Source organism: Eubalaena glacialis, chromosome 3, assembly GCF_028564815.1.
Source record: "Eubalaena glacialis isolate mEubGla1 chromosome 3, mEubGla1.1.hap2.+ XY, whole genome shotgun sequence".
Lineage (NCBI taxonomy): Eukaryota > Metazoa > Chordata > Mammalia > Artiodactyla > Balaenidae > Eubalaena > Eubalaena glacialis.
Window position 1 is genome coordinate 172,807,235 of NC_083718.1, and position 24,990 is coordinate 172,832,224.

General features: G+C 47.0%; 1 protein-coding gene across 4 annotated transcripts in view; it reads right to left on the reverse strand.

Annotated features, from left to right (window-relative positions):
- Positions 1-967: 967 nt before the first annotated feature.
- The window catches only part of RCC1 (regulator of chromosome condensation 1), a 29,724-nt gene continuing 5,701 nt past the window's right edge, over positions 968-24,990 (reverse strand). Inside the window, exons 1-11 of one of the 4 annotated variants that reach the window (XM_061184636.1) lie at positions 19,566-19,650; positions 7,790-7,871; positions 7,124-7,231; positions 6,129-6,316; positions 5,768-5,947; positions 4,845-4,941; positions 4,607-4,729; positions 3,946-4,101; positions 3,576-3,695; positions 3,077-3,229; positions 968-2,131 (exon numbers count right to left, since the gene is read on the reverse strand). In XM_061184636.1, the coding sequence (XP_061040619.1) occupies positions 1,956-2,131; positions 3,077-3,229; positions 3,576-3,695; positions 3,946-4,101; positions 4,607-4,729; positions 4,845-4,941; positions 5,768-5,947; positions 6,129-6,316; positions 7,124-7,231; positions 7,790-7,862 (1,374 nt within the window). In that variant the 5' untranslated portion in view covers positions 7,863-7,871; positions 19,566-19,650 and the 3' untranslated portion in view covers positions 968-1,955. Of the gene's footprint in view, positions 2,132-3,076; positions 3,230-3,575; positions 3,696-3,945; positions 4,102-4,606; positions 4,730-4,844; positions 4,942-5,767; positions 5,948-6,128; positions 6,317-7,123; positions 7,232-7,789; positions 7,872-19,565; positions 19,651-24,990 lie in introns of those variants that run through there. The other 3 variants (XM_061184634.1, XM_061184633.1, XM_061184635.1) reach the window with 3 other exon arrangements.

Sequence of the window (24,990 nt, forward strand, 5' to 3'; positions counted from 1 at the left end):
GAAGAGCAGACACACAAGTGCTTCTTCACAAAGAAAATACTAAAATCAAAAGAGTGATTTTTCCCTTCTAAGAAGTCAATTTCTAATCAGGATAGTACATGCATCAAAACTAAAAGTTCAAGGAAAAAAAACAATCACAGAATACATTTTAAGTTATTTTACATCATATTCATTTTTCCAAGAGTCACTGACATCGAAGAATCCTCCTGGTACTAGTAAAACTTTCCTGCTGTAATATACAAACCTCCTATATCAGCACTGTCCACTGTAACTTTCTGCAGTTATGGAAATGTTCTATAAATTTCTGTATTTGCATAGCCCAAAACCATAGGCACTAGACACTTCTGACTACTGAGGACTTGAAATGTGGCTAGTGCAACCGAGGAAGTTCATTTTACATTTTTACAAATTTAAATTAAATGTAAATAGCCACATGTGGGTACTGACCACCATACTGGACAGGTCAGCTCTATATGATTTGGTTGCTCAAATGCCTGTGAAAATCTACATCATTATGCATTAAGTTGTTACTGTGCAGTTAATCATGTTTAATCGGTTACACTAGCTTTTGAAATGATACAGTACATCATTAAACTTAGTATAAGTATTTCTAGAGATGTACTGTACTCAAAAATCTTGGTTTGGGATTAGGATATTAAAAGATCCATCCCATGTCTCACATATTATACAGTATAATTTTTTTAAAATCCAGTGATTCCTGAAACATAAATATCTAACAAAAATCAATCAACTCTTTTTTTTGATTTGTCTAGAACAGCCACTGTTCCATACAAAAAACAAAAAAACAACAAAAAAAACCCCCCAGCTGACTGGCACACACCATGACCTCTCAACATCACTGAAGTCCTAGTCTTCACCAGGGCTACAGGCATGGGGTTATTCTGCCCGTCCCAACACAGCAGGTGCTCCCTTAAAAAAGCAGGGAGCATGTAGAAAACAAGTGGCCTGTTTTATAAAACTCTTAAATTTATTCAAAGTGTTAAAAGATTTCACTCTCCCCTCCAAAATACATTAAAAAAAAAAATCAATACTCTCTTCTATTTCTTCAGCCACTGTACAAGCTACTGCTTCCCTTTCTGGGGACCAGTCTCTGCCCCTCCAACCCTCTTCCCCGCCCTCCCTTCACTCTCAATATTGCTGTAAATTTGCTTATAAAGCCCTCCTTCCCCTCTCCCCGAGGTCCTGCCCTGCAGGCATAGCTTCCTTTCTGGATTTCAGGCCCTTGGCTGCAGGTGAGGCAGGTTGGATGGGTGAGACTCGGCAGACAAGGCCTGAAGGGCAGAATGCTTTGCGCTTCTGGGAGAAAGGCTGATTGGCTTTTTTCTTGATCAATCAGAGGATCACTGTTTTTCTTTTTGCCCCATGGGCACCTGTTCAGGGCCAAATATTTGGCTTGGGGTTGCCCATGGCTGGGTAGCCCTGCCCCTTCTCCAGTTTCCCCAGGCATAGGTCCATGACAGCTGGGTCTCAGGACTGTACCATTTGTCTGTCTGTGGGTTGTGAAGGACAGGAAGAGTGGCACATGACTAGAGCAGGGCTTGATGGAGCCCCGACTTCTCAGAGTATGGGCACCAAACACGCAGGGGAGGAAGTTTTGGTTTTTGATAGGCAAAACCAGGGTCAGCCAGGACCATGGGAAGTAGGGATGAGGGGGAAAGGTCTAACCACATAGCTGTGGGGTCAGCAATGTTCCTTCTGATTAAAACCCCCTCCCCTCTTCCATCTATCCCACCCTCATCCTGTAGGTCCCAGGATGATTCCGGAAAATGAGGGGAAAAAAAGAGAAGGATTCTTTTCTGCTGATGGGAAAAAGGCAGGAGATGACAGAGTACTTGGAGCTGGAAGAGGTCTGCTGGAATATGTAGACATCACGGCTTCCTTGTTCCAGGAGGGAGGTGGGGGGGGGGCCGGTAACCAGGCCCTCAGAGGCTTCATCAGCTCTGTTCCTTGTCCTTGACTAGTAAGACTGTGTGCTGGCCCCCGCTGGACACAGATAAGACCACACGGTTCTCCAACTGTTTGCCTGTCATCTCCACGGGGCTCCAGGCATCCTCTTCCTGTCCTGTGCCCAGCTGGTAGTTGGTGCCCATGCCCCAGGCAAAAACACGACCTACAAAGGACAGAAATATGGGCAGCTGTCTCCAGGATCCCAAGCCCCACCTTTCTGTAGTGTGAGAAGCCTGGCACATGAGGGTGGATTTTGGCCTTGGCCTGTAGCAGCCTGGCAATGTCCCAGCCTCCGGGCATTCAGGGAAGCTGGGAGGAGCCAAGGAGATGATGGACAAAAAAGAGCTTTGTCAACCAGAGACAGCAGTCCTTACACATTGCCAAAAACTTCTCCCTGCGCCTAGGCGTGGCATTCAAGGCCCGACAATGACTGGCCATTCCCCAAACCCCTATATCACCTCCATTCCCAGGACCACCTGCCTTTGAGACTGCTCTGGATGCCCTCCTTTGCTTATCATAAAGGACTGAACCTTCACGGTGCAGTACAAGCCCCACTTCCTCAGGAACTCTTCCCAGATAATCCCAGGTCAAGCACCTCTGCCAGCCCGATTTCTCAAGGCCTCCGTGGCTGTTCCACTCAGGCTTTGGTGACCACTTGTCCACACCCTCCCCTGCTCTGCTTGCCAGGACCCCAACTACTAAGCCTTCTTTCTCTAATAAAATTCTAAGTACAACTCCCTGGGAAGCCGGCACCTACTAGGTTGTAAACAAAAAGGGTCACCATGGTATAAAATGTAAAGAGAAGCCTGAGTTAGGAGTCTGGAGACATGGGTTCAAGTCCTACTGCTTGTCTGGGCCTCAGTGATATATCTCCCTTTGCTGTTTTTCTCCTCTACAGAACAAGTCACCTCTATTAAAATAATGTGTTTACCCATTTTGTCATCAAAGCCAGAGCTTCTGACAATCAGGCCAAAAGCAACGTCATCACAAACACTGTTCTCCACACCTCAGCTCCATCTGATGGTGGACGTCAGAGCCTACTGGGCACTTCGGTAAGAACCACGACCCCCCGACCCCAACCAGACCGACTGTGGGCAGCCTCACTCACCATCCTTGGTCACAGCATACCCCACAGAGGCCCCACAAGCCACCGAGCAGACGGCGGGCAGCCTGGAGATGAGGGTGGGTATGCTCTTCTCCTCCGCACCTTCCCCAAGGCCCAGCCGCCCATACTCAGCCCGGCCCAGGCTGTATGCTCTGCCTGTGGAGGAGGGAGAGAGACGAGGGGTAGCAGAGGGCATGCTCCGGGTAGGCCAGGTGAGCGCCTATATCTGTGGGAGCTGGTCCCCCATTCCCAGGGTGGTGAGGTCTGCAGTGTCCCTTTCAGTTTTGGGGGAGGCCTGGGGGAACCCCCGCCGGCCCCCATTGAACTCACACGTGGAAGAACACCAGGACACTGGGGGACGGGGGCGACCCTCATGGACCCACAGCCAGCCCAGTCCATGGAGCAGGCCCAGGTTCCGAGCACCGTCATCTCCGGAGTGTGGCCAGGCCTGTGCCCAGGGAACACTCCACCTCCAACCCAGAGATGGACCAGGAGGCCCTACCTTCCGAATCCATGCAGACTGTATGGTGCTGGCCACCAGAGAAGCCCACCCAGGACTTCGTGGAGTTCTTGAAGGATGTCAGGTTCTGAGGTACAAAGCAAGATTCTGTGCCTGGGGTTCCTGGGGGAAGAGGCCAGGACAGAGCTGTCAGGGGTGAGGGTGTCCAAGGAGCTGCCTTCTTCTTCCCCTCCCAGTGTGGCCCCCACCCCACAACACACCAGGGTATTTATATTCTTATTTTACAGAAGAGAAAACTGAGGCTCTGAGGAGTTAGGTGACCCCACCAAGGGTGCACAACGAATGAGTGGTGGAGGCAGGACTGGAGCCCAGGTCACTCTGGGCGACCCTGGACGATGGGCTTGGGACTCACCTAGCTGATGGTAGTTGGAGAGGCCAAAGCCATATACATGGCCCTCAGAGGAGATGGCAAAGGTGAAGTAGGCACCACAGAAGGCATCCTGGAATCTGACATGGCCCCGGCTTCCCCTGGATTTCAGCATCACACACTTGGGGACCAGGAGTCGTTCTGCAGGCAGAGAGCAGGCCAGGGTCAGTGGCAGACACACAAGGTCTCTCCTCTCTGCCCCATCTATTTCTCCTTCACTACTAAAGCCCTTGCAGGGAGACTAGGCAGGGACTCTTGTCCCTATTATACAGAAGAGGAAACTGAGGCCAGGAGAGTCCAAGTGCCTCACTCAGACTCCCACAGCCATAGAGGTAACATTTACCTGGAACTTACCATGTGACAGACAGTCTTTTATGTAAACTCATTTAACTTCACAACAACCCAGTGAGGTAGGTTTAGAGGTAGGTGGGTTTAGAGATGAGGAAACTATGTCCAGGGGCCCACAGCCAGTAGCTGGTAGAGCCAGGATTCAAACCTGGGGTAGTCTGGCTCTAGAATCTGAGTCCTTAACTACCACTGCAGGTCCACCTGATGCAAGCCTGAACACAGAGAATCCCTTCTGCCTCTGACCTTCACTGGGGGTGGCTTGCCAACTTGCCCCGCCAGAGGGACCTAAGCCACCTACCGAGGCCCTGCCGGCCACCACGATTAGCAAATAATTCAGGCACGCGGCCCAGTTGGCCCTGCTCCCCGCAGCCCAAAGTATAGAGGTCGCCATCAACTGTCAGCATCACCAAGTGGTCGTTTCCTGAGGGTGAGAGGAAGGCAAGGGATGCAGGGCTTGTCTGTTAAGGCCCGAGGCTGGGCCAGCCCCCCAGAAAGGTTCTCCAACTCCTGCCCAGAGTGAGTACCTGCAGACTCACCTGAGGCCACCTTCACCACGGGCATACTCAGCTGCACCTGCACAGGCACCATGCTCTTTTTCATGGGCTCCAAGAGCCCGATCACACCATTATTGTCCTGGAAGGGAGGGGCGGAAGAGTTTTCAGCCAGTTCTTCCCGCCTCATACCAGCCAGATCCAGCTTTGCAGTCAGCCACAGAGCTGTCTGGTGAAGGGCACTGGTGCCAGATGGAGATGGAGAAGTGGGCAGGAGCCAGGCCACACAGTGCAATACTTACGAATGAAATCATACGTGGTCTGTGATTTGCATTAAAATAACAAAGGAGTTGGGGAACGGAAGGGAGTGAAGATGAAACAAGTTTGGTCATAAGCTGATAATTGTTGGGGCAAGCAGATAGAGTTCAATATAGTATTCTGATTACTTTTATGTGTTTGAAATTATCAATAAAAATATTTAAAATCAGCCCCAATGAGGAAACATCAGATTCCTTTATTTTTGACATTTCAAAATAAATCAAATACTAAAGTACCAAAACAATTTTAATGCGGTATCTGCTTTTTAAACCACTCTCCTGTCCTGGAAGTTCTGAGATGTGCCCCCAAATCCCTGAGAAGTGTGGAAGAGGGCTGGGAAGGGGAGGGGGGAGGTTGAAGGCAGGGAGATGGGTCAGTAGGCTTCCTGGCTTAGCCTCAGCCCAAAGGCATCCTTGACCCACCCCTTTCCCAAGACGCACACATCATAACATCAGAGTCCAGGGAACAGCAGTGGTGTGGACAGGCCTGGATGAAGAAGCCAGAAACCTGGGTCTGGGCCCAAGCTCTGCCCAGGGCCTTGATTTCCCCACCAGTAAGTACAACAGGGGCCTCGTGATGGGTTATCTTTGGGGCCCCACCAGTTAATTCTGCCCACCAGCCCCTATGCCATCTTCCAGACCCAGTCTTACCCGGAAGGAGCCCCAGAGGAAGACATGGCCATCCTCGGTGAGGGCCGCTGTGTGACTGTCTCCTGCTGACACCTGTATCACCTTCTCTTGCAGTTCCACTTTCCCAGGGACCATCTCTGAGCCCTCCACTGATGTGTCCCTTCCCAGGGCACCCTCATCATTGCAGCCGAAGGAGTAGACCTGTGCCCAGGATGCCCCCGTTAGCGCAAGGCCTGGCCTCTCAGTCCGTTCTTGTTTAGGCCAATCCCTGCTCGTCTAGCCAGCTCCATCTCCACAGAGTAATGCGTGTGGTTCAAAGCTCCTTCCCCAAGCCCCCTACTAACCCCAGGTCCTGTCCCATCCTGTGCCACCCCCAACCTACCTGGCCACTTTTGCTTAGACACACAGTGTGCATGCCCCCAGCCTCAGCCTGCACGATGTCCTCTGGAATGGGCACCAGGGCTGGCTTCTTCCTCTCCATCACATTCTCGCCCAGCCCCAGCTGGCCCACGTCGCCCTGGCCCAGTGTCAGCACCAAACCCGGTTCTGTGTTGTGTGACCTATGTGAGACTGAGGGGTGAAGAAGACAGCCCCTGAGTGTGTAGGATGACGAGAGAGAGGAGAGGTCACTGCACAGGCTCTGGGATCACACAGACCTGGGTTCAAGCCCCTGCCCTGCCACAGACCATTAGTCTGACCTCTCCAAGCCTAAGTTTCCTCATCAGTGAAACGAGGATAACAAAAGTACTTACCTCATAGAGTTTTTGTGCAGATTAAAAACTGAGCACATTATTAATGTGAGTGGAAGGAAATGGAAACGAGACACTCAATATCGGCAAATGAATCTTGGTGGAGAGGGTTAAAGAACAGTGGGGACGCAAGCTAGTTTTCCTGATAGGCTGTTCTTGGTCCGGAACCATACTAACAGGGCATAATAACGTCTACCCCTTTACCGACTGTTTACTAGTGTTAGATTGCTTTGCAGCCCCTCACATTATGCTACAGACCTTCCATTCTTAGGATCCCACTTTATAGAAAAGGGAACAGTCTCAGAGAAGGTCATAGAATAATTAGTTGAGTTTGCAGTGCATCCTCAGGCTGTGACTTAACCCCTGGACATAGGTACACTGACCCCCACTCTGCTCCTATGTGGGAGCAGACAGGCAGCTCAAAAGGAACGGGTAGGAGTAAGAGCCCGCACAGGCTTTTGCAGAGAGGAACACGCCAACCGGTGTGCCGCACAGGGCCATCTGCTGGCCAATGGCGACCGCCCGTGGCCCCGGACAGCCAATGGCGTCCAGCCCCTCCCCCTGGGGGTGTGGCCAGGCTGCCAGGACTGCTGCGGCTGCGCAGAGGGTGCGCTGGGCAAGCAGCCACCTGGTCGGGCTTTCTGGTCGGGAGGGCTCGGCCCGCAGGCACCTTGGCAGGAGCGGGCGCCTGGAACGCGGCGGGAGGCAACGGCCCTCACTGCCTGGTTACGAGGGTCTGCAAAAGACAGACAGTGTCTGAGTGTGGGTCCATACTCCCCCCTCCCAGATTGGGGGTGGCTCTCTCTCCTCCCTGACTCCCTCCAAGGTCCCAGGAGAGAGGAGACCACAGCCACCTCCCTCTAGTGCTACCAGGACATGATCTCATTTTCCTCACGACAGCCCAGTGAGGTTGCCCATTTTATGAATGGGGTAGTAGTCCAAGCTCAGTGAGGTTAGTGATTTGCCCAAAGCTACATGTAGCTAGAAAGTGGCAGAGCCAGGACTTGATCCCAGTCTGGAGGTCAATGGTCTTAACCATGATGCATTACTGCCTGGGGCAAAGCCCTAGGGTCTAGTTTTTTGCCAGTATCTGAGTGCTTTTAGGCAAGTCTCTGCCCCTTTATGATTCCCAGAGGGTGGGATTCAGTGAGCTACAGGAGACTCTCCAGCTGGGTGGAATTCCTGGACTTCCAGGCCCCTCAGCTTCAAATCTCAGGGAGAAAGGAGCCCAGTTCCAGATTCTGGGGGTGCCAAGAGGCCACCCATACTGAAGTAGAGGCCAAGGCCAACTTACCCTTCACCTTCTTGCTTTTGGGGAGGGCATCTTCGGGGGATGACCTTCTCTTAGTTATACGCTTGGGTGGCATCTTCCTGTCCTGAAAAACCCAGGCAAATACTCCATGTCAGAAATGGCAATCATTTTCCTGCTCTAATTAGGCAATATTCATCAAAAACCCTAAAAAAAAGTGAGAAGAAATGCCCAGCAATTCCACTTCTCAGAATTTATCTGAGAAGAACCAAATAATAAATACACCCAAAGATTAAGATCCATAAATATTCTCTACTGTATTCTTCATAACATTAAAAAAAACAACAAAAAATGGAGCAACCCATACACTCAGGAGTAGGGGACTGGCTAGATAATATGTGATATTGATGATAAAACAGGACGAAGCCATTAAAAGTGATGCTTTCAGAGATTTATTTACTGAATCATTGCCAAGTAATATAAACAGATTGAAAAACAGCCCATCATCCTATTTGTGGAAAAGAAAAAGCATACACATAAAAAAATGTGTGGAAGGAAATACATTCAACATTGATAATGGTAACCTCTGGAAAATGGGATTATGGACAACTTTTACTTCTTTCTTTGTACCTTACCTATATTATATAAGCTACAAGAAACATTACATGTATTTTTAAAATTTTATTATAAAAAATTAAAACACTGAAGGACATTAAGTGAAGTATCCCTCACAACTCCTCCCAACCCCGACATAACCACTAGTAACTTTGGTTATACATTACTGTCATAATCAGACCACACACACAAAGCTGTTCTCATTAAATAAAAGCAAACCAAACCATCTGTGCCCTTTGATCCAAAATGCCACCACTCCTGGGAGGAACCTGGCTTTCCTCTAAGCAGTCCAACAAGAGATAAACACTGTATACACACTCACACAAACAGCCGGTGTTACAAAAGGGGGAAAGGAAATCACCTACGGGTGACAAGAAGGGTTGTTGCACCTAGCACGATCCCGGGCAGCTGAAAGCCTCAGCCCTGAGGCCCCTCACTCCTTAAACTAACAGCTGCTGCCTTGCCTCCTCAAGGCCTCTGAGAACAGACTTTCTCCCCAGCTATCTCAATTCCAATCCAGCCCAAACTGTGTCGAAACCCTTTTTCCTCCACATAAGCAGCTTTGGAAATAAATCTTTATTGAGCCCTGGTCTTTAAGGTTATGAAAGACAGTTCAGTTGTCTAAGCCTTAGGCTCCCAAACTCTAACGAGGGCAATTTGCAGCTACCCAGATGCAAAAGTGGTAGAGCAAGTGGTGGTTAAGAGGAGCCAGAATACGTACTCAGCTGTTTTCTAGCTGTTTGACCTTGGGCAAAGTTATTTAATCTCTTCATGATTCAGTTTCCTCCTCAGTAAAATGGGGATAATAATAGTACCCACACCCTGTTGTGACGTGTATGACTAATTGAGCTAATACTGTAAAAGTAATAACATAGTAAGTGCTCAATAAATCAATGCTGGTGTTAATAACATCTAGGGTCTGTCCCAGGTGATGCTCAGGCACAGCTCTAATCTAATCTAACCCACCTCTCCTCCATTCTACAGAAAAGGGATGGAGACTCTACCCAAGGCTACAAATGGAAAGAGAACTCCAAGTGCCCTTCTCAGGCTCCTCTGTGGGCCTTAAACAGCACCCCATTCTTCCTCCCTCCCTCCCTTCCTTCCTTCCAGTAGATCCTAGAGCCTCAGCCTCTCCAGCTCCCCATTCCATGGTATATGAACACAAGATGAGTGGCCTGGAATTTCCAGGCCATTTCTGCTGACTATCCTGGGGGAAGAGAACAGAGTACCGAAGGTGGCGAAATAGCCAAATACCTACAATCCGCCAAGGCTGTGTAGGTTGAGCCTCTGCAGGTTGAGCTTCTACAGGTTGTGACTGGCCCAGTTTTGACTCTGTTGAGGCATTTCTGTGTTTCACCCAACTTCTATTCTCCCAGGGTTGAACTCCTCCCCTCCAAGCAGCCTCTTTGAAACCCCTTTTTCCCACACTAGAAATGCACATTCCTTAGGATAGAGGGAATTGGATTCATCTGCCAGAGCTGTGGTTTGTTCAACCCTGCTTCTGTGACCATGGTTGACCTCTCTGGCAGCTTTTTTTTTTTTTTTTTTTAATTTATTTATTTTATTTATTTACTTTTGTCTGCGGTGGGTCTTTGTTGCTGCGCGCGGGCTTTCTCTAGTTGCGGTGAGCGGGGGCTACTCTTTGTTGCGGTGCGCGGGCTTCTCAGTGCAGTGGCTTCTCTTGTTGCAAAGCACGGGCTCTAGGCGCACAGGCTTCAGTAGTTGTGGCACATGGGCTTAGTTGCTCCGCGGCATGTGGGATCTTCCCAGACCAGGGTTCGAACCCGTGTCCCCTGCATTGGCAGGCAGATTCTTAACCACTGCGCCACCAGGGAAGTCCCTCTCTGGCAGCTTTAACCTCTCTGAGCGGTACCCTCATCTGTAAAAAAGGGATGCAATGACCACTTCCAGGGCTGCTGTCAAGGCTGAATGAAGCACTTCCCTGGTGGTGCAGTGGTTAAGAATCCGCCTGCCAATGCAGGGGCACGGGTTTAATCCCTGGTCCGGGAAGATCCCACATGCCGTGGAGCAACTAAGCCCGTGCGCTACAACTACTGAGCCTGTGCTCTAAAGCCTGCGAGCCGCAGCTACTGAGCCCACGTGCCACAACTACTGAAGCCCGTGTGCTTAGAGCCTGTGCTCCGCAACAAGAGAAGCCACCGCAATGAAAAGCCCGTGCACCGCAACAAAGACTAACCCCCGCTCACCGCAATCAGAGAAAGCCCGCGCCCAGCAATGAAGACCCAGCACAACCAAAAAAAAAAAAAAAAAAAAAGACTGAATGAAATGTTTGTAAAGGACTTTGGAGTGCCAAGCACACAGTAAGTACTCAATACGTGGCAGCATGTACTCATTCATTCCATGAATGCCTATTACCACTACCAGGTGTAGCAAGGAAAAAGGAAACTAACCCTCTCCCTGTTCTTGTGGAGCTTAATTCTAGTGGGAAAGACACACACACACACACACACACACACAGAGTATTATTACAGATGGTGCTGTGTGAAGGATAGGCAAGGCACAACAATGTAAACGTACTTAATGCCACTGAACTATATACAATTAAAAATGGTTAAAATGGTCAATTTTATGTTATGTGTATTTTACCACAGTAAAAAAAAAAAAAGAGAGAAAAACTGGGACGGGGGAGGAGATATAGGTCAGATAGGTAACATTTGGGCTAAGACTTGAAATACTAGCAAGAGAAAGCTAGCAGGGGAAGACCCGGACAAAAACATGTGATGTGCTCAGGAACCTGGGGAGGCCAGCAGGGCTGTAGTTGGACAGCGATGGATCACATGGCACAAGGGGAGCAGGCGCTGGATCGTACAAGGCCTAGTAGGGAAAACAGAAGAGTTTTAAGAAAAATGTCTTCTTAACGATTGTTCTGGTTACTGTAGAGAAAATGCAATGGTTTGGAAGAGGAGGCGATTGCAGGCATCCAAATGAGAGAAGTCAGTGACTCGATTTGGTCTGAGGCAAGAGAGAAAAGTAGACAAAACAGATCAATTTAGGAGACAGGCTTGCTTTGCTGGCGGATTAGATGTGGGGAATGAGGGTGAGGGAGGAACGCAGAATGACTTTTTCATCCTAAAAAACCCAGCCTCCCTGATCCCCCATGAACTTGGCCAAACACAAGGACCCCCAGGCTTTGGCTTAAGTGACTAGGTAGATGGTCGACTTCCAGTTACTGAGAACACTGTGGGACAAACAGGAGAGGAGAGACTGAGAGGTCCACCTCACCAGGCGTTTTTGTTAAGTCTGAAGTGCGTGGGAGCGGACCAAGAAGGGATGTTAAGTAGGCAGAGCTGGATGGGTTAAGGAGTGTGGGACGTAACAGGTATCCACTGTTTCTTGTACCCCTGGCCAGGTTGCCAGCCAGTTCACTGTGTCCAGGGCCCTGTCCCGCCAAGGGCATATTTCCCGTCAGTTCATCAGAATGACCTGCAGCAGTTAGCTGTGCTGGGGAGGGAGACTGTGTAGTAGCATGGAAAAGTACTTACAACCAGAAGTGAAAAAAAAGGGAACAGAATATATCAGCACATTGGTGCTGATGTTGGGTTGACCTGTGGGCAAGGCCTGGAGTGGAAAAAAATAAAGGCTATATGAGGTATTTGGTGTCATGGGTCATTAACCAAAAAAAAAAAAGTGTTAGTGTGGGTTGGAACAGACCCAGGCAATATCTCCTTACACCTGTGTTTTGGGCTAATATTCTTGGGCATCTCACTGCAAGCTAACCACACTGATCCCACTTTACAGACGAGGAAACTGAGGCTCAAAAAGGTAAAGTGTCTTACCCAAGACTGGACGAGGAAATCAAGATCTGTACCAAGTACCAAGTCACTCAGACCCCAGAGCTGGTGCCCCTACCTACTTCCTCCCCACACTCCCCAGTCCCTCAGCCTGTCTGAGAACTCTCCCTCATACTCTCTCCCCCAGAAAAGACAGCAGCTTGTCTCTCATCTCCCTACTGCCCATCCCCATCCCCATCCCACTCTACAAGCCATTCATGATCTTTTTAAACCTCAAACCTGAAACAAGCTGCTTCCTTGCTCAGACTCCTCAATGGCTCCCTCTGCCCACATTTCTTAGCCTGGTACTAAAGACCTCCAGGGTCTGATACTAACACAACTTTTGGCCTCCTACCTTATCTGTCACATTGTCCCTTCTCTTCTCACACAATCTAGACTGCCTACTATTCTCTCCATACCATGTGCATCTCTATACCATCCCATCCCTATCCTACTAGAAGAAGTTCTACTCAAAGTCACCTCCATTGGTAAACCACCTCTGATCCCTCTCTCAATCCTAAAGGAATCATTCTTGCAGAGAAATTAGGACAGACTTTTAGATCATAATTATTTAAATTTACATGTCTATCCACCATATCAATCTGCTCCTTAAAATGAGTCTCTCTGGGACACTGGCCATGCCTACTTTCTATGTGCCAACAACCTTTAACTTCTCACAACAAGCTGAAGAAGGCACTGTCACTCCTATTTCACAGTTGAGGGAACTGAGGCTCAGAGAAGTCAATTTACTTGCTTAAGTTCATACCATCAGAAAGGACAGCCAGGAATAGAATCCAGATATATCTGATAATTAAAAACAAAAACAAAACAAGAATGGTTGGCTAAAGGCAGGCCATGATCCAGGCAGGGGTCGAGGCAGCCTGGACAGGCCTCCCCAGGATCCCCTATGAGCTTGGTCAAAGGCAAGGAGCAGAGGGCAGCAGCCTGCTGAGGGGGACAGGATAGTGAGAGCAGAGACGAGCTCGGAGGCAGCTAGGGCCTGGGAGGATGGGCCATGTGGGTGACAAATCTGCTGAAAGATGTATGGAAGGACGACGGGTACACCTCCATGCTGTGGTGGAGAGAGCACTGGCTTTCAAGTCCAACAGACCTGAGTTCCCTTTGAGCCTGACAGTCTTCATCTCTCAAACAGAGGACTCTAGGCACTGCAGGGTGCTGCTGTGAGCAATCCCCGAGGCAGGGCGGGAGATGAGAGGGCACCTTCTAAAAGGTGGAGCCCTGGACCCATGACCCACCTGCATATCCTCTACTGTACTCATCAGTCCTTTGACAGACTCCCTCTCTAACTGCTCTGGGTGTGTTTTCTTAGCCAGACACTGAGTGCCTGGGCTGGGAATAAGTAGTAGTCTTTTGTCCCTACCCTGCACTCCCCAACAGACAAACACAGCTTCCATCTTCAAGGAGTTTACAGTCTGGGAGAAGAGTGAGTTACAATCCAATAAGTCAGATACAGAGACAACTTCCACCAATAGGCACCTAAGGTGTGCCAGCCTCTCCTAGAATGTTCACACCTGCCCTTGGAGGTGTGACCATCCTGGCTTTACAGATAAGAAAGTAGAGGCTCAGGGGAAGGTGCCCCAGGCCACACAGAGGTGGGATGACAGCCCAGGTCTCCCGACCACTCCCCACTAGGACGAGAGCATCCCCCCTCCCCACTTCTCTCTGGGCCTCAGTTTCCTCATTTGGTGAATGAAGGCACAGCAGACTAGACAGTCTACCAGGGCCAGGGTGTTCCTGCAGTGACCTGCTGTGACCTCATCTCTGCAAAGGGAGACAGAGCCCTCTCTGATCACAGCAGCTGTCCCCACCCACCCCAACGTCACGAGGCAGACACTTGCCCACCAGACGCAAGGGCTAAAGAATCTCTTTGTGAGAAAAGTCCCCAGGAGGGATGGAAAAAGATATTCCATGCAAATGGAAATCAAAAGAAAGCTGGAGCAGCAATACTCATATCAGATAAAATAGACTTTAAAATAAAGAATGTTACAAGAGACAAGGAAGGACACTACATAATGATCAAGGGATCAATCCCAGAAGAAGATATGACAATTATAAATATATATGCACCCAACATAGGAGCACCTCAATACATAAGGCAACTGCTAACAGCTATAAAAGAGGAAATCGACAGTAACACAATAATAGTGGGGGACTTTAACACCTCACACCAATGGACAGATCATCCAAACAGAAAATTAATAAGGAAACACAAGCTTTAAATGACACAATAGACAAGATAGATTTAATTGATATTTATAGGACATTCCATCCAAAAACAGATTACACTTTCTTCTCAAGTGCACACGGAACATTCTTCAGGATAGATCACATCTTGCATCACAAATCAAGCCTCAGTAAATTTAAGAAAATTGAAATCATATCAAGCATCTTTTCTGACCACAACGCTATGAGATTAGAAATCAATTACAGGGAAAAAAATGTAAAAAACACAAACACATGGAGACTAAACAATACGTTACTAAATAACCAAAAGATCACTGAAGAAATCAAAGAGGAAATCAAAAAATACCTAGAGACAAATTACAATGAGAACACGATGATCCAAAACCAATGGGATGCAGCAAAAGCAGTTCTAAGAGGGAAGTTTATAGCAATACAAGCCTACCTCAAGAAAAAAGAAAAATCTCAAATGAACAATCTAACCTCACAGCTAAAGGAACTAGAGAAAGAAGAACAAACAAAACCCAAAGTTAGTAGAAGGAAAGAAATCATAAAGATCAGACCAGAAATAAATGAAATAGAAACAAAGAAAACAACAGCAAAATGAATAAAACTAAAGGCTGGTTCTTTGAGAAGATAAAACAAAATTGATAAATCTTTAGCCAGATTCATCAAGAAAAACAGGGAGAGGACTCAAATCAATAAAATTAGAAATGAAAAAGGAGAAGTTACAACAGACACCGCAGAAATACAAAGCATCCTAAGAGACTACTACAAGCAACTCTATGCCAGTAAAATGGACAACCTGGAAGAAATGGACAAATTCTTAGAAAGGTATAACCTTCCAAGACTGAACCAGGAAGAAATAGAAAATATGAACAGACCAATCACAAGCAATGAAATTGAAACTGTGATTAAAAATCTTCCAACAAACAAAAGCCCAGGACCAGATGGCTTCACAGGTGAATTCTATCAAACATTTAGAGAAGAGCTAACACCCATCCTTCTCAAAGTCTTCCAAAAAATTGCAGAGGAAGGAACACTCCCAAACTCATTCTATGAGGCCACCATCACCCTGATACCAAAACCAGACAAAGATACTACAAAAAAAGAAAATTATAGACCAATATCACTGATGAATATAGATGCAAAAATCCTCAACAAAATACTAGCAAACAGAATCCAACAACACATTAAAAGGATCATACACCAGATCAAGTGGGATTTATCCCAGGGATGCAAGTATTCTTCAATATATGCAAATCAATGTGATACACCATATTAACAAGTTGAAGAAGAAAAACCATATAATCATCTCAATAGATGCAGAAAAAGCATTTGACAAAATTCAACTCCCATTTATGATAAAAACTCTCCAGAAAGTGGGCATAGAGGGAACCTACCTCAACATAATAAAGGCCATATACAACAAACCCGCAGCAAACGTCATTCTCAATGGTGAAAAACTGAAAGCATTTCCTCTAAGATCAGGAACAAGACAAGGATGTCCACTCTCACCACTATTATTCAACATAGTTTTGGAAGTCCTAGCCACGGCAATCAGAGAAGAAAAAGAAATAAAAGGAATACAAATTGGAAAAGAAGAAGTCAAACTGTCACTGTTTGCAGATGACATGATACTATACATAGAGAATCCTAAAGATGCCACCAGAAAACTACTAGAGCTAATCAATGAATTTGTAAGGTTGCAGGATACAAAATTAATGCACAGAAATCTCTTGCATTCCTATATACTAACAATGAAAGATCAGAAAGAAAAATTAAGGAAACAATCCCATTCACCACTGCAACAAAAAGAATAAAATACCTAGGAATAAACCTACCTAGGGAGACAAAAGACCTGTACTCAGAAAACTATAAGACACTGATGAAAAAAATCAAAGATGACACAAACAGATGGAGAGATATACCATGTTCTTGAATTGGAAGAATCAATATTGTGAAAATGACTATACTACCCAAAGCAATCTACAGATTCAATGCAATCCCTATCAAATTACCAGTGGCATTTTTTACAGAACTAGAAAAAAAAATCTTAAAACTTGTATGGAGGCACAAAAGACCCCAAATAACCCAAGCAGTCTTGAGCGAAAAAAACGGAGCTGGAGGAATCAGACTCCCTGACTTCAGACTATACCACAAAGCTACAGTAATCAAGACAATATGGTACTGGCACAAAAACAGAAACATAGATCAATGGAACAGGATAGAAAGCCCAGAGATAAACCCACGCACCTATGGTCAATTAATCTACGACAAAGGAGGCAAGGATATACAATGGAGAAAAGACAATCTCCTCAATAAGTGGTGCTGGGAAAACTGGACAGCTACATGTAAAAGAATGAAATTAGAACACTCCCTAACACCATACACAAAAATAAGCTCAAAATGGGTTAGAGACCTAAACGTAAGACTGGACATTATAAAACTCTTAGAGGAAAACACAGGAAGAACACTCTTTGACATAAATCACAGCAAGATCTTTTTTGATCCACCTCCTAGAGTTATGGAAATAAAAACAAAAATAAACAAATGGGACCTAATGAAACTTAAAAGCTTTTGCAAAGCAAACTACAAACAAGACGAAAAGACAACCCTCAGAATGGGAGAAAATATTAGCAAACGAATTAACAGACAAAGGATTAATCTCCAAAATATATAAACAGCTCATGCAGCTCAATGTTAAAAAAAAAAACAACCCAATCAAAAAATGGGCAGAAGACCTAAATAGACATTTCTCCAAAGAAGACATACAGATGGCCAAGAAGCACATGAAAAGCTGCTCAACATCACTAATTATTAGAGAACTGCAAATCAAAACTACAATGAGGTATCACCTCACACCAGTTAAAATGAGCATCATAAGAAAATCTACAAACAACAAATGCTGGAGAGGGTGTGGAGAAAAGGGAACCCTCTTGCACTGTTGGTGGGAATGTAAATTGATACAGCCACTATGGACAATGGAATGGAGGTTCCTTAAAAAACTAAAAATAGAATTACCATATGACCCAGCAATCCCACTACTGGGCATATACCCAGAGAAAACCATAATTCAAAAAGACACATGCACCCCAATGTTCACTGCAGCACTATTTACAATAGCCAGGTCATGGAAGCAACCTAAATGCCCATCGACAGACGAATGGATAAAGAAGCTATGGTACATATACACAATAGAATATTACTCAGCCATAAAAAGGAACGAAATTGGGTCATTTGTAGACACGTGGATGGATCTAGAGACTGTCATACAGAGTGAAGTAAGTCAGAAAGAGAAAAACAAGTATCGGATATTAACGCATATATGTGGAACCTAGAAAAATGGTACAGATGAACCGGTTTGCAGGGCAGAAATAGAGACACAAATGTAGAGAACAAACGTATGGACACCAAGGGGGGAAAGTGGTGGGGGGAGTGGTGGTGGGGGGATGAATTGGGAGATTGGGATTGACATGTATACACTAATATGTATAAAATAGAGAACTAATAAGAACCTGCTGTATAACAAAATAAATAAAATAAAATTCAAAAATTCAAAAAAAAAAAAAAGTCCCCAGGAGGGAAGGGAGGAGAGAGGCTCATCTATCAACAAACATTTGCTGAGCTCCTGCCTCGTGTCAGGCACAGAGCTGGTAGACTTCACCCAGGAGCTCCTTACTGGGGGATCCCCCTTACATAGGGAGCTGAGCCTCGGCTTAAGTGCGTTCATTTTTCCCAGGGGAAAGGGGCCACATCTTCCACCAGATGTTACAACCACAGCTTTATGGAAATAATAGGATATTAGTAATCCTCACCACAAGCCTCTTATCTTCACCTTACAGGTAAGGGAAACAAGGCCCATGGGGATTGGGTGGGTGGCCCAAGGGTACCCAACTAGGAAGTTGCAGAGCTGAACACTATTCCTGCTCTTGGGATGTCTTCGCAACAGGAGCATGGAGAACTCCTAGTTTATCTTTCCAGACTCCATTCTGATGCCCTTCTTGGGTGAAACCATCGCTGCCTTCTCCACCCCACCCAGTGTTCCTTGGTCTTGCACTCCAGACCTTTTGAGACCCAGCCCCTATAGGAATATCTTGCTCTTTCCCTTCTTGTACCCTGTGCTCCAATGAAACACCGTGGTACCCCTGATGACAACACTCACCTACACCTTCATGCTTTTGCATGTGCTGTGTTCCCTGTCTAGATCACCCTAACCCCGCCCACCCTCAGTCTGTCTGGATAACTCCATTGTTCCTTCAAAACCCGGACCAAGAGTCACCTAGGCTGGAAAGCCATACCTAACCCTCCTGCGCAGGCTTGGGTGAACCTCCGAGTTCCCCTCCACACTCCGTACACTCAGCTTCTGCTGGGGCACCCAAGTCACACTTGGTTGGAGCACCTCTGTTAATATCTGCCAGCAGCAGCGCCCCGGCTCCATGGGCACACTTCGGGGATCGTAAGTGTGGCCCCACATGGGCCTCGCCAGGGAGACCGCGAGCTCCGTCAAGGCCACACGGGGCCCTCTCACCATGTTCCCCAGCCCTGCACGCGCGGCACGGAGTAGACAGCCAGTAAATAATGTGTTGACAGATGAGTTGGTGCGGAGTTCCCGGCACACCTCTCCAACCGGTCAACAGTCGTCGTGACGGTGCCTGTTGACGCTGAGATTTCGCTCCCTGCGCAGACCCTCAGCACCCTACCCTCCTAAAAGCAGACCCTCGCCGGGCAGGGTTCCGCCCCACTCTGCAAACCGCATTCTCCAAACCAGTGCTGGACTTAATCACTTTCCCGCTCCGGAAACGCGGCCCCGCCAGGGCTGCCGCCCCGGCCCGGGAGGCGCGCTGGTCGGCGCACCGCTGGCGGCGAGGTCACCGCGGCCGCGCGCACCCTGGCCGGCCGCGCTCGGGCCGTTTGAATCTCCCGCCCCCGCGGGCGGCGCGGGCCAGGCGTGCGAGGCGCGGCTGCAGAGGGGCCGCGCGGCCCTCGGTCGGGCGAGGCGGGGCCCGGCAGGCTCCGGGGGGCCCCGCGGGGCCGGAGACTCGCGCGCCCGTACCTCTCAGCCACTCGGCTTCACGTGGGGCTGGCGCCGCGCGACACGGGCACGCGCAGGCAACGGCCCCGACCCGCCGCCGACCGCCGGTGCCCAGACTGTGCCCGCCCCGCGCGCCGCCCTCCGCCCCGACCCTCCGCGCGTGACGGGCGCGACCTACCTCGCTGCAGGTCGGCCACAAGGAACTCCTCGGCTCCCCGGCCCGGCCGCGAACTGCCCCAGAGCATGCGCTCTGCAGGCCTCCGGCCCCGACCCCGGGCCAGAAAAGAAAACAAAGAGCCCGGCGGCCCCTGGCGGCCGCCCCGGGAAGTGCAAGTGGCGCGCTCTGGCTAAGGCGCTCCTAACCAGGCTCTCTCCGCCCTGGCAAGGGTACAGTGGGTGTGTATTTTGAAGACCCCAAATTGGGACAAGCGGACTGAAAACCAGAGAGACTACTTGAAATCAAGGTTTGTTTGGGAGAATCTGGTGTGGAAGGGACTGTACGGACAAAAGAGATTCTGATCCTCCCTGCTCTCAAGAGGCTCTCCATCAGAGAAAGATGAGAAATCGGACTATCAGCAACTACCCAGGGCTGTGACAACGGTACGCACAAGGTTATCTGGCTCAGCCGGGGCTTAACAAAGACTTTCCAGGTTAAGCCTAAGAGGGCAGGGCATCCTAGGAGAAGCATCCTGTGCACTGACAGGGAGCGATGGGAGCCTGTGGTGGTTGTGGGAAACTGCCAAGGTCTGACTGGGGCAGAGGGTGCCATGCGGAGGAACTGGAGAGGGAGAGACAGACCATGGATTCAGGGTCTTGTCTAAGGAGGCAGCCTCTTCCCTGGGGAAATGGGGAACTATGGAACGGATTTACGCACGTGAGTGACAGGAGCAGATTTTTGTTTTAGAACAAAATGGAGAATGCAGAGAATGGACTTGGGGGAAGGGGAAACCAAGAGTGGGGGAGGGAGGCCAGATAAGAAAGATGATGAGGGTGTGAACTGAGGTTGGGAGCTAGTGATGGAAAACAGGTGCCAAGCCGACTACCCTGTCTTGTTAACACACTCCTTCTTCAGGACGGGATACAAACAGTTCTTCAGGATTTCAGGTTCCCTGTGGTGACCTTTCAGGCCTTTTGATTGTGTCTGGGGGTTTCCCAGGTCAAAGGAGTGGCCTCTGCAGAAGGATATTTTCTCCATTTCATGTTGATTCTGACTCTGAAGGTCATTCTATCATACCTGAACTCTAGATAGACACTTTTTTTTAAAAAAATTATTTATTTATTTAGTTGCACCGGGTCTTAGTTGTGGCATGCAGGATCTAGTTCCCTGACCAGGGATTGAACCTGGGCCCCCTGCATTGGCAGCCCGGAATCCCAACCACTGGACCACCAGAGAAGTCCCTAGATAGACACTTTTGATGAGTGTTTACCAACTGAGTTTCTTCTACACAGAGCCCACCCCAAAGCACTCCCCATCTTTAAGGTTTCTCACCTCCTCAAGTTTACTTCTGCCTCCATCACAGACTTCTCTTTTGGATGTTACACTGTGAAATTCCTCCAAGTTTTAACCCTGGGATCTCTGCTCTCTCTCTGCTGTGTTCCTCCAAGATCTTACTCATTCACATGGCTTGATGTAATTATAAAAATAACTATCATCACGTATTTTGTAAAACCTCTTACTTCAACTACAGAAACACATCCGTCCATTACTTCATTGGTTCCTCACAAAACCCTCGACAGCTGGAAAATGAAAAAAATGAGGTTCAAAGAGGTTAAGCAAGTTTTCTCTGGGGTCATCATACAAGTGGTAGAAGGAGATCAGAAATCTTGTTTAGGGCCGAGCCATCACCTTTTAACTGAGAGGGCAGCCCACCTGGTCTGGTTCTGACCTCCACCCTAAGTTTTAGTCCTACAGCTCTACCCAGAAGACTCAATACCCCAAATAAAACTCATTTTCCGGGCTTCCCTGGTGGCGCAGGGGTTGAGAATCTGCCTGCCAATGCAGGGAACACGGGTTCGAGCCCTGGTCTGGGAAGATCCCACATGCCGCGGAGCGACTGGGCCCGTGAGCCACAATTACTGAGCCTGCACGTCTGGAGCCTGTGCTCCGCAACGAGAGGCCGCGATAGTGAGAGGCCCGCGCACCGCGATGAAGAGTGGCCCCCACTTGCCGCAACTAGAAAAAGCCCTCGCACAGAAACGAAGACCCAACACAAGCCATAAATAAATAAATAAATAAAATTTAAAAAACAACAACAACAAAAAACCTCATTTTCCTTGGATCTAGACCCCCCACCCCCACCCCCCCTTCATCCTTCAAGCCAAGGTTAAGGTTCTCTGAGAAGTACAGATTCAAACTTTAACATCTTTTCTGATTCTTCCCTCTCCTCTCCATCTTTTATTTCTGCCCCTCTGGTCTAAAGCACCACCCACCTGGCCTCTGCTCCCACCCCTCATCCTTTCCCCTTCATTTCATTCCACCAAGATCCCCAGGTTAATCTCCCTAAATCATGGCTGTGAGACTTTGCCCTGCTTAAAAATCTTTAAAGACTCAGATATTTCTTCAGTGCTGTGCTAGGAGCACCAGGTGGCAAATGCCCCAAGCTGTTGGTTTCCTATTTCCCCCTTGGCGTCTGCACTGTACTCTGAACATGCCCACGCTCATTCCTGCTTTCTTACCTTTCTCACCTCTCTTACCAGGTGCCTTCTTTCCTGCCTAGCTGAATTCTTGATACGTATATTTTAAGGCTCAATTCAGTTGCCATCTCCATGAAGCCTTCCTTAGCCCCACTTATCTCTTCCTTCTTTGAATGCAAATTTTTTTTTCATACTCTATTATTGTTGTATTTTATTTATTGAACACAAACCATAGTAAGGAGAACAATCAATTGAATCCAACCCAGAAGTGACACAGATGATAGAACTAGAAGTGAACGATATTAAAAGTTATTATTACTGTAGGGCAGGGCTTCCCTGGTGGCACAGTGGTTAAGAATCCACCTGCCAATGCAGGGAACGTGGGTTCGATCCCTGGTCCGGGAAGATCCCACATGCCGCAGAGCAACTAAGCCCGTGCGCCATGACTACTGAGCCCACATGCCACAACTACTGAAGCCCGGGAGCCTAGAGCCCGTGCCCTGCAACAAGAGAAGCCACCGCAATGAGAATCCCGCGCACCGCAACGAAGAGTAGCTCCCGCTCGCCGCAACTAGAGAAAGCCTGTGCGCAGCAACGAAGACCCAATGCAGCCAAAAATAAATAAATAAAAGAACTAAAAACATTAAAAAAAAAAAGACTTACATTAAAAAAATAAATAAATAACTGTATGGCATACGTCCAAAAGTTAAGTGGAGACGTGGAAGACATAAAAAGACCTAAAGTGAGCTTCTCGACAATATCTAAGATTACAAATACACTGGATGGCATTAACAATAGATTAGATATTGGAAAAGCAACGATTAGTGAACTTGATGCACAGCAAAAGAAACTATCCAAAATGAAACATAGAAAAAAAATTTTTAAGTGAAAATAGTATTAGTGAACTATGGAATAACTTTATGAAGTAGCCTACTCTACAGGTAATTGGAGACCCTGAAAATAAGGAGGAACTGGGGACAGAAAATACATGAAGAAATAATGGCTAAAAAATGTTCAAACTATAAACCTATAAACTATAAACCTACAGATCTGTGATTAAAAATAAATGTGGTCTTGGGACTTCCCTGGTGGTCCAGTGGCTAAGACTCCGCACTTCCAATGTAGGGGGCCCGGGTTCGATCCCATAGACCCCACATGTGTGCCGCAACTAAGAGTTTGCACGCTGCAGCTAAAGATCCTGCATGCCACAGCTAAGACACAATGCAGCCAAATAAATAAATAAATGCAAAAAAAAAAGCTTTAAAAAAAAAAATGTGGTCTGAACACTCCAAATAAAAGGCAGAGATTGTCATAATAAATAGAAAGAGCAAGACCTAACCACACACTGCCTACAAGATATACACGTTAAACATAAATACAGTTGACTCTTGAACAACACAGGTTTGAACTGTGCAGGTCCACTTAGATTTTTTTCCATAAATATGTACTACGTACTACAGTCCTACACGATCTAGGGTTGGTTAAATCCGTGGTTGCAGAATCACAGATATGGAGGGCCAACTGTGAAGTTATATGGGGATTTTCAGTAGCACTCCCGTGTTGTTCAAGATTAAAAGTAAAAAGAAAGATTAAAACTAAAAAGACAGAAAAAGACATACTCTGGTAACACTAGTCAAAAGAAAGCTGGAGCAGCTATATTAATAGCAAAGCAGATTTCAGAGCAAAGAGTATTATTGAAATAAAGAAGGTAATTTCACAATGGTAAAGGAGTCAATCAAAATGCACAATCCTCAGTATATGCAACTAATAACAGAGCTTCAAAATACGTGAAGTAAAAACTGATAGAACTTCTAGAAGAAATAGACAAATCGACAACTATAGCTGCAGATTTCAATAACCCACTCTCAATATTATTGATAGGACAGGTAGGAAGAAAACCAGCAAGGATAGAATAGACTTGAACAACACTTTCAATCAATTTGAACTGATGGACATTTAAGGAACACTTCACCTTTCTTCACACTTCACCTTGATTTTTTCAGACAACAGTAACATACGCATGCCTTTTAAGTGCACATGAAACATTTCCCAAGATAGGCTATACTAGGTTACAGAAAAAGTCTTGTTAAATTTAAGATGATTCAATCATACAAAGTAAACATACACTTAGGCCACAATGGAATGAAAGTAGAAACAAATAACAGAAAGGTCTTCGGAAAACTCCCAAATATTTAAAAACACACTTTTGGGAATTCCCTGGCGGTCCACTGGTTAGGACTCAGCACTTTCACTGCTGTGGCCCGGGTTCAATACCTGGTCGGGGAACTAAGATCCTGCAAGCCACCTGGCGTGGCCTAAATAAATAAATAAATAAAAATAAAAACAATAAAAACACACTTTTACATAGCCCACAGGTCAAAGAAGAAATCAAAAGGGAATTTCAAAGTATTCTGAACTGAATTAAAATGAAAACATAACACAGCAGAACTTCTGGAATATTTTTGTTTGTTTTGTTTTTTACTTGTGGAATATTGTTAGAGGAGTATTTGGGAGAAACTAATAACACTAAATGCCTATACTAGAAATGAAGAAAAGGTCTCAAATTAATCAGCTTCTGCCTTAGGGAACTAGGAAAAGAAGAGCAAACTAAACCCAAAATAAACAAAAGAAAGAACATAATAAAGATCAGAACAGAAATCAATGAACTAGAACACAGAAGAACAATAAAGTCATCAACCAGCGTTTACTATGTGCCAGGCCCAGTACTAGGTCCTGAGCATACATATATGGTCCCATTCTTTGAGGATAACTCAACTAGTAGGTTAGATGCACATCAACTAAAAAATAAGCACATCAGAATGCTAATAACATTATCATGATGGAATGCTCAAGGTGCCCACCCTACCTTTGAGAGAGGCCATTCTGGGTGCTTAGGGAAGGGGAGGTGTGAAGGGTGGTTGAGTTCAGGCTCTAAAGATGCAGACCTTCATCTAAAGATGTGTGACCTT